Source organism: Micromesistius poutassou, assembly GCF_964030765.1.
Source record: "Micromesistius poutassou genome assembly, chromosome: 3".
Lineage (NCBI taxonomy): Eukaryota > Metazoa > Chordata > Actinopteri > Gadiformes > Gadidae > Micromesistius > Micromesistius poutassou.
This window is the reverse complement of record NC_140273.1, coordinates 8,460,171-8,475,909: the sequence shown is the minus strand read 5'-3', so window position 1 is coordinate 8,475,909 and position 15,739 is coordinate 8,460,171. Positions and strand designations below refer to the sequence as shown.

General features: G+C 48.4%; 2 protein-coding genes across 2 annotated transcripts in view; both read left to right on the top strand.

Annotated features, from left to right (window-relative positions):
- LOC311340553 (uncharacterized protein) overlaps positions 1-15,739 on the top strand; it is a gene marked incomplete at both ends in the record, with an annotated part of 158,966 nt that overhangs the window by 38,204 nt on the left and 105,023 nt on the right. The gene's annotated exons all lie outside the window — the stretch shown is intronic.
- LOC311340421 (uncharacterized protein) overlaps positions 1-15,739 on the top strand; it is a gene marked incomplete at both ends in the record, with an annotated part of 28,783 nt that overhangs the window by 9,929 nt on the left and 3,115 nt on the right. Inside the window, one exon of the mRNA XM_084465324.1 lies at positions 13,149-14,719. Within this exon, the coding sequence (XP_084321450.1) occupies positions 13,149-14,719 (1,571 nt within the window). The remainder of the gene's footprint in view (positions 1-13,148; positions 14,720-15,739) is intronic.

Below are 15,739 nucleotides of genomic sequence, written 5' to 3'. Positions count from 1 at the left end.
AACAACTACCGGACCAAGAACAAATGCTGCAACCACTACAACTACTGAAGGACCAACAACCACAATTGCTGCACCAACGACATCAACTGCTGCACCAACAACAACAATTGCTGCACCAACGACAACAATTGCTGCACCAACAACAACTGCTGAACCAACAACAACAAATGCTGCACCAACGACAACAACTGCTACACCAACGACAACGACTGCTGGACCAACAACAACAAATCCTGCACCAACGACAACAATTGCTGCAGTAACAACAACTGCAGGACCAACAACAGCAACTGCTGCACCACAAACAACAACTGCTGCACCAACGACAATAACTGCTGTACCAATGACAACAACTGCTGAACCAACGACAACAACTGCTGAACCAACGACAACAACTGCTGCACCAACGTCAACAACTGCTGGACCAACGACAACTTCAGGACCGACAACAACAACTGCTGGACCCACCACAATAACTGCAAGACCCACAACAACAACTGCTGCACCAACGACAACTGCTGAACCCACTACAACAACTGCTGCACCAACAACAACAACTGCTGCACCAACGACAACAACTGCTGGACCAACGACAAGAAATGCTGCACCAACGACAACAATTGCTGCAGCAACAACAAATGCCGGACCAACAACAACAACTACTGAAGGACCAACAACCACAACTGCTGAACAAACGACAACAATTGCTGCACCAACGACAACAATTTCTGCACCAACAACAACAACTGCTGAACCAACGACAACAACTGCTGTACCAACGACAACAACTGCTACACCAACGACAACAACTGCTGGACCAACGACAACAAATGATGCACCAACGACAACAATTACTGCAGCAACAACAACTGCTGAACCAATGACAACAATTGCTGCACCAAAGACAAAAACTGCTGCACTAACGACAACAACTGCTATACCAACGACGACAACTGCTCGACCAACGACAAGAAATGCTGCACCAACGAAAACAATTGCTGCAGCAACAACAAATGCCGGACCAACAACAACAACTACTGCACCCACTACAACTACTGAAGGACCAACAACCACAACTGCTGAACCAACGACAACAATTGCTGCACCAACGACAACAATTTCTGCACCAACAACAACAACTGCTGAACCAACGACAACAACTGCTCCAGCAACAACGACAACTGTAGGACCAACCACCACAACTGCTGGACCCACCACAACATCTGCAGGGCCCACAACAACTGCTGCACCAATGACAACAACTGCTGCACCAACGACAACCGCTGCACCCACCACAACTGCTGCACCAATGACAACAACTGCTACACAAACAACAACAACTGTTGCACCAACAACGACAACTTCAGAACCAACAACGACAACTGCTGGACCCACCACAATAACTGCAGGACCCACAACAACAACTGCTGCACTAACGACAACAACTGCTACACAAACGACGACAACTGCTCGACCAACGACAACAAATGCTGCACCAACGACAACAACTGCTGCAACAACAACGACAACTGCAGAACCGACAACCACAACTCCTGGACCCACCACGACATCTGCAGGACCCACAACAACTGCTGCACCAACGACAACTGCTGCACTAACAACAACAATTGCTGCACCAACGAAAACAATTGCTGCACCAACAACAACAACTGCTGAACCAACAACAAGAACTGCTGCACCAACGACAACAAATGATGCACCAACGACAACAATTACTGCAGCAACAACAACTGCTGAACCAATGACAACAATTGCTGCACCAAAGACAAAAACTGCTGCACTAACGACAACAACTGCTATACCAACGACGACAACTGCTCGACCAACGACAAGAAATGCTGCACCAACGAAAACAATTGCTGCAGCAACAACAAATGCCGGACCAACAACAACAACTACTGCACCCACTACAACTACTGAAGGACCAACAACCACAACTGCTGAACCAACGACAACAATTGCTGCACCAACGACAACAATTTCTGCACCAACAACAACAACTGCTGAACCAACGACAACAACTGCTCCAGCAACAACGACAACTGTAGGACCAACCACCACAACTGCTGGACCCACCACAACATCTGCAGGGCCCACAACAACTGCTGCACCAATGACAACAACTGCTGCACCAACGACAACCGCTGCACCCACCACAACTGCTGCACCAATGACAACAACTGCTACACAAACAACAACAACTGTTGCACCAACAACGACAACTTCAGAACCAACAACGACAACTGCTGGACCCACCACAATAACTGCAGGACCCACAACAACAACTGCTGCACTAACGACAACAACTGCTACACAAACGACGACAACTGCTCGACCAACGACAACAAATGCTGCACCAACGACAACAACTGCTGCAACAACAACGACAACTGCAGAACCGACAACCACAACTCCTGGACCCACCACGACATCTGCAGGACCCACAACAACTGCTGCACCAACGACAACTGCTGCACTAACAACAACAATTGCTGCACCAACGAAAACAATTGCTGCACCAACAACAACAACTGCTGAACCAACAACAAGAACTGCTGCACCAACGACAACAATTGCTGCAGCAAAAACTTCAGGACCAACAACAACAACTGCTGCACCAATGACCACAACTACTGGACCCACCACAATAACTGCAAGACCCACAACAACAACTTCTGCACCAATGACAACAACTGCTACACAAACAACAACAACTGTTGCACCAACAACGACAACTTCAGGACCAACAACGACAACTGCTGGACCCACCACAATAACTGCAGGACCCACAACAACAACTGCTGCACTAACGACAACAACTGCTACACATACGACGACAACTGCTCGACCAACGACAACAAATGCTGCACCAACGACAACAACTGCTGCAGCAACAACGACAACTGCAGAACCGACAACCACAACTCCTGGACCCACCACGACATCTGCAGGACCCACAACAACTGCTGCACCAACGACAACTGCTGCACTAACAACAACAATTGCTGCACCAACAACAACAACTGCTGAACCAACAACAAGAACTGCTGCACCAACGACAACAATTGCTGCAGCAAAAACTTCAGGACCAACAACAACAACTGCTGCACCAATGACCACAACTGCTGGACCCACCACAATAACTGCAAGACCCACAACAACAACTGCTGCACCAACGACAACAACTGCTGCACAAACGACAACAACTGCTGCAGCAACAACGGCAACTGCAGAACCAACCACCACAACTCTTAGACCCACCAAAACATCTGCAGGACCCACAACAACTGCTGCACCAACGACAACAACTGATGCACCAACAACAACTGCTGCACCAACGTCAACAACTGCTGGACCAACGACAACTTCAGGACCAACAACAACAACTGCTGGACCCACCAAAATAACTGCAAGACCCACAACAACAACTGCTGCACCAACAACAACTGCTGCACCCACTACAACAACTGCTGCACCAACAACAACAACTGTTGCACCAACGACAACAACTGCTGGACCAACGACAAGAAATGCTGCACCAACGACAACAATTGCTGCAGCAACAACAAATGCCGGACCAACAACAACAACTACTGCACCCACTACAACTACTGAAGGACCAACAACCACAACTGCTGGACCCACCAAAATAACTGCAAGACCCACAACAACAACTGCTGCACCAACGACAACAACTGCTGCACCCACTACAACAACTGCTGCACCAACAACCACAATTTCTGCACCAACGACAACAACTGCTGCACCAACAACAACAATTGCTGCACCAACGACAACAATTGCTGCACCAATAACAAATGCTGAACCAACGACAACAAGTGCTGCACCAACGACAACAACTGCTACACCAACGACAACGACTGCTGGACCAAAAACAACAAATCCTACACCAACGACAACAATTGCTGCAGTAACAACAACTGCAGGACCAACAACAACAACTGCTGCACCACAAACAACAACTGCTGCACCAACGACAATAACTGCTGCACCAATGACAACAACTGCTGAACCAACGACAACAACTGCTGAACCAACGACAACAACTGCTGCACCAACGTCAACAACTGCTGGACCAACGACAACTTCAGGACCAATAACAACAAATGCTGGAACCACCAAAATAACTGCAAGACCCACAACAACAACTGCTGCACCAACGACAACTGCTGCACCCACTACAACAACTGCTGCACCAACAACAACAACTGTTGCACCAACGACAACAACTGCTGGACCAACGACAAGAAATGCTGCACCAACGACAACAATTGCTGCAGCAACAACAAATGCCGGACCAACAACAACAACTACTGCACCCACTACAACTATTGAAGGACCAACAACCACAACTGCTGAACCAACTACAACAATTGCTGCACCAACGAAAACAATTGCTGCACCAACAACAACAACTGCTGAACCAACAACAAGAACTGCTGCACCAACGACAACAATTGCTGCAGCAAAAACTTCAGGACCAACAACAACAACTGCTGCACCAATGACCACAACTGCTGGACCCACCACAATAACTGCAAGACCCACAACAACAACTGCTGCACCAACGACAACAACTGCTGCACAAACGACAACAACTGCTGCAGCAACAACGGCAACTGCAGAACCAACCACCACAACTCTTGGACCCACCAAAACATCTGCAGGACCCACAACAACTGCTGCACCAACGACAACAACTGATGCACCAACAACAACTGCTGCACCTACCACAATTGCTGCACCAATGACAACAACTGCTACACGAACCACAAATGCTGCACCAACAACGACAGCTTCAGGACCAACAACGACAACTGCTGGACCCACCACAATAACTGCAGGACCCACAACAACAACTGCTGCACCAAAGACAAAAACTGCTGCACTAACGACAACAACTGCTATACCAAAGACGACAACTGCTCGACCAACGACAACAACTGCTGCACCAACGACAACAACTGCTGTACCAACGACAACAACTGCTGGACCAACGAAAACAACTGCTGCACCAACATCAACAATTGCTGCACCAACGACAACTTTAGGACCAACAACGACAACTGCTGGACCCATCAAAATAACTGCAGGACCCACAACAACAAGTGCTGGACCAACGACAACTGCTGCACCAACGTCAACAACAGCAGTAACAACAACTGCAGGGCCAACAACAACAAATTCTGCACCCACTACAACTACTGAAGGACCAACAACCACAATTGCTGCACCAACGACAACAACTGCTGCAGCAACAACGACAACTGTAGGACCAACCACCACAACTGCTGGACCCACCACAACATCTGCAGGGCCCACAACAACTACTGCACCAACGACAACTGCTGCACCCACCACAACTCCTGCAGGACCAACAACCACAGCTGCTGCACCAATGACAACTTCAGGACCAACAACGACAACTGCTGGACCCACCAAAATAACTGCAAGACCCACAACAACTGCTGCACCAACGACAACAACTGCTACACCCACTACAACAACTGCTGCACCAACAACCACAATTTCTGCACCAACGACAACAACTGCTGCACCAACAACAACAATTGCTGCACCAACGACAACAATTGCTGCACCAACAACAACTGATGAACCAACGACAACAAGTGCTGCACCAACGACAACAACTGCTACACCAACGACAACGACTGCTGGACCAACAACAACAAATCCTGCACAAACGACAACAATTGCTGCAGTAACAACAACTGCAGGACCAACAACAACAACTGCTGCACCACAAACAACAACTGCTGCACCAACGACAATAACTGCTGCACCAATGACAACAACTGCTGAACCAACGACAACAACTGCTGAACCAACGACAACAACTGCTGCACCAACGTCAACAACTGCTGGACCAACGACAACTTCAGGACCAACAACAACAACTGCTGGACCCACCAAAATAACTGCAAGACCCACAACAACAACTGCTGAACCAACGAGAACAATTCCTGAACTAACGACAACAACTGCTGGACCATTGAAAACAAATGCTGCACCAACATTAACATCTGCTGCACCAACGACAACTTCAGGACCAACAACGACAACTGCTGGACCCACCAAAATAACTGCAAGACCCACAACAACAACTGCTGCACCAACGACAACAACTGCTACACCCACTACAACAACTGCTGCACCAATAACCACAATTTCTGCACCAACGACAACAACTGCTGCACCAACAACAACAATTGCTGCACCAACGAAAACAATTGCTGCACCAACAACAACAACTGCTGAACCAACAACAAGAACTGCTGCACCAACGACAACAATTGCTGCAGCAAAAACTTCAGGACCAACAACAACAACTGCTGCACCAATGACCACAACTACTGGACCCACCACAATAACTGCAAGACCCACAACAACAACTGCTGCACCAATGACAACAACTGCTACACAAACAACAACAACTGTTGCACCAACAACGACAACTTCAGGACCAACAACGACAACTGCTGGACCCACCACAATAACTGCAGGACCCACAACAACAACTGCTGCACTAACGACAACAACTGCTACACATACGACGACAACTGCTCGACCAACGACAACAAATGCTGCACCAACGACAACAACTGCTGCAGCAACAACGACAACTGCAGAACCGACAACCACAACTCCTGGACCCACCACGACATCTGCAGGACCCACAACAACTGCTGCACCAACGACAACTGCTGCACTAACAACAACAATTGCTGCACCAACAACAACAACTGCTGCACCAACGACAACAACTGCTGGACCAACGACAAGAAATGCTGCACCAACGACAACAATTGCTGCAGCAACAACAAATGCCGGACCAACAACAACAACTACTGAAGGACCAACAACCACAACTGCTGAACAAACGACAACAATTGCTGCACCAACGACAACAATTGCTGCACCAACAACAACAACTGCTGAACCAACGACAACAACTGCTGTACCAACGACACCAACTGCTACACCAACGACAACAACTGCTGGACCAACGACAACAAATGATGCACCAACGACAACAATTACTGCAGCAACAACAACTGCTGAACCAATGACAACAATTGCTGCACCAAAGACAAAAACTGCTGCACTAACGACAACAACTGCCATACCAACGACGACAACTGCTCGACCAACGACAAGAAATGCTGCACCAACGAAAACAATTGCTGCAGCAACAACAAATGCCGGACCAACAACAACAACTACTGCACCCACTACAACTACTGAAGGACCAACAACCACAACTGCTGAACCAACGACAACAATTGCTGCACCAACGACAACAATTTCTGCACCAACAACAACAACTGCTGAACCAACGACAACAACTGCTCCAGCAACAACGACAACTGTAGGACCAACCACCACAACTGCTGGACCCACCACAACATCTGCAGGGCCCACAACAACTGCTGCACCAATGACAACAACTGCTGCACCAACGACAACCGCTGCACCCACCACAACTGCTGCACCAATGACAACAACTGCTACACAAACAACAACAACTGTTGCACCAACAACGACAACTTCAGAACCAACAACGACAACTGCTGGACCCACCACAATAACTGCAGGACCCACAACAACAACTGCTGCACTAACGACAACAACTGCTACACAAACGACGACAACTGCTCGACCAACGACAACAAATGCTGCACCAACGACAACAACTGCTGCAACAACAACGACAACTGCAGAACCGACAACCACAACTCCTGGACCCACCACGACATCTGCAGGACCCACAACAACTGCTGCACCAACGACAACTGCTGCACTAACAACAACAATTGCTGCACCAACGAAAACAATTGCTGCACCAACAACAACAACTGCTGAACCAACAACAAGAACTGCTGCACCAACGACAACAATTGCTGCAGCAAAAACTTCAGGACCAACAACAACAACTGCTGCACCAATGACCACAACTACTGGACCCACCACAATAACTGCAAGACCCACAACAACAACTGCTGCACCAATGACAACAACTGCTACACAAACAACAACAACTGTTGCACCAACAACGACAACTTCAGGACCAACAACGACAACTGCTGGACCCACCACAATAACTGCAGGACCCACAACAACAACTGCTGCACTAACGACAACAACTGCTACACATACGACGACAACTGCTCGACCAACGACAACAAATGCTGCACCAACGACAACAACTGCTGCAGCAACAACGACAACTGCAGAACCGACAACCACAACTCCTGGACCCACCACGACATCTGCAGGACCCACAACAACTGCTGCACCAACGACAACTGCTGCACTAACAACAACAATTGCTGCACCAACAACAACAACTGCTGAACCAACAACAAGAACTGCTGCACCAACGACAACAATTGCTGCAGCAAAAACTTCAGGACCAACAACAACAACTGCTGCACCAATGACCACAACTGCTGGACCCACCACAATAACTGCAAGACCCACAACAACAACTGCTGCACCAACGACAACAACTGCTGCACAAACGACAACAACTGCTGCAGCAACAACGGCAACTGCAGAACCAACCACCACAACTCTTAGACCCACCAAAACATCTGCAGGACCCACAACAACTGCTGCACCAACGACAACAACTGATGCACCAACAACAACTGCTGCACCAACGTCAACAACTGCTGGACCAACGACAACTTCAGGACCAACAACAACAACTGCTGGACCCACCAAAATAACTGCAAGACCCACAACAACAACTGCTGCACCAACAACAACTGCTGCACCCACTACAACAACTGCTGCACCAACAACAACAACTGTTGCACCAACGACAACAACTGCTGGACCAACGACAAGAAATGCTGCACCAACGACAACAATTGCTGCAGCAACAACAAATGCCGGACCAACAACAACAACTACTGCACCCACTACAACTACTGAAGGACCAACAACCACAACTGCTGGACCCACCAAAATAACTGCAAGACCCACAACAACAACTGCTGCACCAACGACAACAACTGCTGCACCCACTACAACAACTGCTGCACCAACAACCACAATTTCTGCACCAACGACAACAACTGCTGCACCAACAACAACAATTGCTGCACCAACGACAACAATTGCTGCACCAATAACAAATGCTGAACCAACGACAACAAGTGCTGCACCAACGACAACAACTGCTACACCAACGACAACGACTGCTGGACCAAAAACAACAAATCCTACACCAACGACAACAATTGCTGCAGTAACAACAACTGCAGGACCAACAACAACAACTGCTGCACCACAAACAACAACTGCTGCACCAACGACAATAACTGCTGCACCAATGACAACAACTGCTGAACCAACGACAACAACTGCTGAACCAACGACAACAACTGCTGCACCAACGTCAACAACTGCTGGACCAACGACAACTTCAGGACCAATAACAACAAATGCTGGAACCACCAAAATAACTGCAAGACCCACAACAACAACTGCTGCACCAACGACAACTGCTGCACCCACTACAACAACTGCTGCACCAACAACAACAACTGTTGCACCAACGACAACAACTGCTGGACCAACGACAAGAAATGCTGCACCAACGACAACAATTGCTGCAGCAACAACAAATGCCGGACCAACAACAACAACTACTGCACCCACTACAACTACTGAAGGACCAACAACCACAACTGCTGAACCAACTACAACAATTGCTGCACCAACGAAAACAATTGCTGCACCAACAACAACAACTGCTGAACCAAAAACAAGAACTGCTGCACCAACGACAACAATTGCTGCAGCAAAAACTTCAGGACCAACAACAACAACTGCTGCACCAATGACCACAACTGCTGGACCCACCACAATAACTGCAAGACCCACAACAACAACTGCTGCACCAACGACAACAACTGCTGCACAAACGACAACAACTGCTGCAGCAACAACGGCAACTGCAGAACCAACCACCACAACTCTTGGACCCACCAAAACATCTGCAGGACCCACAACAACTGCTGCACCAACGACAACAACTGATGCACCAACAACAACTGCTGCACCTACCACAATTGCTGCACCAATGACAACAACTGCTACACGAACCACAAATGCTGCACCAACAACGACAGCTTCAGGACCAACAACGACAACTGCTGGACCCACCACAATAACTGCAGGACCCACAACAACAACTGCTGCACCAAAGACAAAAACTGCTGCACTAACGACAACAACTGCTATACCAAAGACGACAACTGCTCGACCAACGACAACAACTGCTGCACCAACGACAACAACTGCTGTACCAACGACAACAACTGCTGGACCAACGAAAACAACTGCTGCACCAACATCAACAATTGCTGCACCAACGACAACTTTAGGACCAACAACGACAACTGCTGGACCCATCAAAATAACTGCAGGACCCACAACAACAAGTGCTGGACCAACGACAACTGCTGCACCAACGTCAACAACAGCAGTAACAACAACTGCAGGGCCAACAACAACAAATTCTGCACCCACTACAACTACTGAAGGACCAACAACCACAATTGCTGCACCAACGACAACAACTGCTGCAGCAACAACGACAACTGTAGGACCAACCACCACAACTGCTGGACCCACCACAACATCTGCAGGGCCCACAACAACTACTGCACCAACGACAACTGCTGCACCCACCACAACTCCTGCAGGACCAACAACCACAGCTGCTGCACCAATGACAACTTCAGGACCAACAACGACAACTGCTGGACCCACCAAAATAACTGCAAGACCCACAACAACTGCTGCACCAACGACAACAACTGCTACACCCACTACAACAACTGCTGCACCAACAACCACAATTTCTGCACCAACGACAACAACTGCTGCACCAACAACAACAATTGCTGCACCAACGACAACAATTGCTGCACCAACAACAACTGATGAACCAACGACAACAAGTGCTGCACCAACGACAACAACTGCTACACCAACGACAACGACTGCTGGACCAACAACAACAAATCCTGCACAAACGACAACAATTGCTGCAGTAACAACAACTGCAGGACCAACAACAACAACTGCTGCACCACAAACAACAACTGCTGCACCAACGACAATAACTGCTGCACCAATGACAACAACTGCTGAACCAACGACAACAACTGCTGAACCAACGACAACAACTGCTGCACCAACGTCAACAACTGCTGGACCAACGACAACTTCAGGACCAACAACAACAACTGCTGGACCCACCAAAATAACTGCAAGACCCACAACAACAACTGCTGATCCAATGAGAACAATTCCTGAACTAACGACAACAACTGCTGGACCATTGAAAACAAATGCTGCACCAACATTAACATCTGCTGCACCAACGACAACTTCAGGACCAACAACGACAACTGCTGGACCCACCAAAATAACTGCAAGACCCACAACAACAACTGCTGCACCAACGACAACAACTGCTACACCCACTACAACAACTGCTGCACCAACAACCACAATTTCTGCACCAACGACAACAACTGCTGCACCAACAACAACAATTGCTGCACCAACGACAACAATTGCTGCACCAACAACAACTGCTGAACCAACGACAACAAGTGCTGCACCAACGACAACAACTGCTACACCAACGACAACGACTGCTGGACCAACAACAACAAATCCTGCACCAACGACAACAATTGCTGCAGTAACAACAACTGCAGGACCAACAACAACAACTGCTGCACCACAAACAATAACTGCTGCACCAACGACAATAACTGCTGCACCAATGACAACAACTGCTGAACCAACGACAACAACTGCTGAACCAACGACAACAACTGCTGCACCAACGTCAACAACTGCTGGACCAACGACAACTTCAGGACCAACAACAACAACTGCTGGACCCACCAAAATAACTGCAAGACCCACAACAACAACTGCTGCACCAACGACAACTGCTGCACCCACTACAACAACTGCTGCACCAACAACAACAACTGTTGCACCAACGACAACAACTGCTGGACCAACGACAAGAAATGCTGCACCAACGACAACAATTGCTGCAGCAACAACAAATGCCGGACCAACAACAACTACTGCACCCACCACAACTACTGAAGGACCAACAACCACAACTGCTGAACCAACTACAACAATTGCTGCACCAACGAAAACAATTGCTGCACCAACAACAACAACTGCTGAACCAACAACAAGAACTGCTGCACCAACGACAACAATTGCTGCAGCAAAAACTTCAGGACCAACAACAACAACTGCTGCACCAATGACCACAACTGCTGGACCCACCACAATAACTGCAAGACCCACAACAACAACTGCTGCACCAACGACAACAACTGCTGCACAAACGACAACAACTGCTGCAGCAACAACGGCAACTGCAGAACCAACCACCACAACTCTTGGACCCACCAAAACATCTGCAGGACCCACAACAACTGCTGCACCAACGACAACAACTGATGCACCAACAACAACTGCTGCACCTACCACAATTGCTGCACCAATGACAACAACTGCTACACGAACCACAACTGCTGCACCAACGACAGCTTCAGGACCAACAACGACAACTGCTGGACCCACCACAATAACTGCAGGACCCACAACAACAACTGCTGCACCAAAGACAAAAACTGCTGCACTAACGACAACAACTGCTATACCAACGACGACAACTGCTCGACCAACGACAACAACTGCTGCACCAACGACAACAACTGCTGTACCAACGACAACAACTGCTGGACCAACGACAACAACTGCTGCACCAATATCAACAATTGCTGCACCAACGACAACTTTAGGACCAACAACGACAACTGCTGGACCCATCAAAATAACTGCAGGACACACAACAACAAGTGCTGCACCAACGACAACTGCTGCACCAACGTCAACAACAGCAGTAACAACAACTGCAGGGCCAACAACAACAAATTCTGCACCCACTACAACTACTGAAGGACCAACAACCACAATTGCTACACCAACGACAACAACTGCTGCAGCAACAACGACAACTGTAGGACCAACCACCACAACTGCTGGACCCACCACAACATCTGCAGGGCCCACAACAACTACTGCACCAACGACAACTGCTGCACCCACCACAACTCCTGCAGGACCAACAACCACAGCTGCTGCACCAATGACAACTGCTACACCAACAACAACTGCTACACCAACAACAACTGCTGCACCAACAACGACAACTGCTTCACCAACAACGACAACTGCTGCACCAACGACAACAATTGCTGCACCAACGACAACAATTGTTGCACCAACTACAACAATTGCTGCACCAAAGACAACAACTGCTGAACCAACGAGAACAATTCCTGAACTAACGATAACAACTGCTGGACCATTGAAAACAAATGCTGCACCAACATTAACATCTGCTGCACCAACGACAACTTCAGGACCAACAACGACAACTGCTGGACCCACCAAAATAACTGCAAGACCCACAACAACAACTGCTGCACCAACGACAACAACTGCTACACCCACTACAACAACTGCTGCACCAACAACCACAATTTCTGCACCAACGACAACAACTGCTGCACCAACAACAACAATTGCTGCACCAACGACAACAATTGCTGCACCAACAACAACTGCTGAACCAACGACAACAAGTGCTGCACCAACGACAACAACTGCTACACCAACGACAACGACTGCTGGACCAACAACAACAAATCCTGCACCAACGACAACAATTGCTGCAGTAACAACAACTGCAGGACCAACAACAACAACTGCTGCACCACAAACAACAACTGCTGCACCAACGACAATAACTGCTGCACCAATGACAACAACTGCTGAACCAACGACAACAACTGCTGCACCAACGTCAACAACTGCTGGACCAACGACAACTTCAGGACCAACAACAACAACTGCTGGACCCACCAAAATAACTGCAAGACCCACAACAACAACTGCTGCACCAACGACAACTGCTGCACCCACTACAACTGCTGCACCAACAACAACAAATGTTGCACCAACGACAACAACTGCTGGACCAACGACAAGAAATGCTGCACCAACGACAACAATTGCTGCAGCAACAACAAATGCCGGACCAACAACAACAACTACTGCACCCACTACAACTACTGAAGGACCAACAACCACAACTGCTGAACCAACGACAACAATTGCTGCACCAACGACAACAATTTCTGCACCAACAACAACAACTGCTGAACCAACGACAACAACTGCTGTACCAACGACAACAACTGCTACACCAACGACAAGAACTGCTGGACCAACGACAACAAATGATGCACCAACGACAACAATTGCTGCAGCAACAACAACTGCAGGACCAACAACAACAACTGCTACACCCACTACAACAACTGCTGCACCAACAACCACAATTTCTGCACCAACGACAACAACTGCTGCACCAACAACAACAATTGCTGCACCAATGACAACAATTGCTGCACCAACAACAACTGCAGGACCAACAACAACAACTGCTGCACCACAAACAACAACTGCTGCACCAACGACAATAACTGTTGCACCAATGACAACAACTGCTGAACCAATGACAACAACTGCTGGACCAACGACAACAAATGATGCACCAACGACAACAATTGCTGCAGCAACAACAACTGCAGGACCAACAACAACTGCTGCACCACAAACAACAACTGCTGCACCAACGACAATAACTGTTGCACCAATGACAACAACTGCTGAACCAATGACAACAACTGCTGAACCAACGACAACAACTGCTGGACCAACGAAAACAACTGCTGCACCAACATCAACAATTGCTGCACCAACGACAACTTTAGGACCAACAACGACAACTGCTGGACCCATCAAAATAATTGCAGGACCCACAACAACAAGTGCTGCACCAACGGCAACTGCTGCACCAACGTCAACAACAGCAGCAACAACAACTGCAGGGCCAACAACAACAAATGCTGCACCCACTACAACTACTGAAGGACAAACAACCACAATTGCTGCACCAACGACAACAACTGCTGCAGCAACAACGACAACTGTAGGACCAACCACCACAACTGCTGGACCCACCACAACTTCTGCAGGGCCCACAACAACTGCTGCACCAACGACAACAACTGCTGCACCAACGACAACCGCTGCACCCACCACAACTGCTGCACCAATGACAACAACTGCTACACAAACAACAACAACTGTTGCACCAACAACGACAACTTCAGGACCAACAACGACAACTGCTGGACCCACCACAATAACTGCAGGACCCACAACAACAACTGCTGCACCAACGACAACAACTGCTGCACTAACGACAACAACTGCCACACAAACGACGACAACTGCTCGACCAACGACAACAAATGCTGCACCAAGGACAACAACTGCTGCAGCAACAACGACAACTGCAGAACCGACAACCACAACTCCTGGACCCACCACGACATCTGCAGGACCCACAACAACTGCTGCACCAACGACAACTGCTGCACTAACAACAACAATTGCTGCACCAACGAAAACAATTGCTGCAGCAACAACTTCAGGACCAACAACAACAACTGCTGCACCAATGACGACAACTGCTGGACCC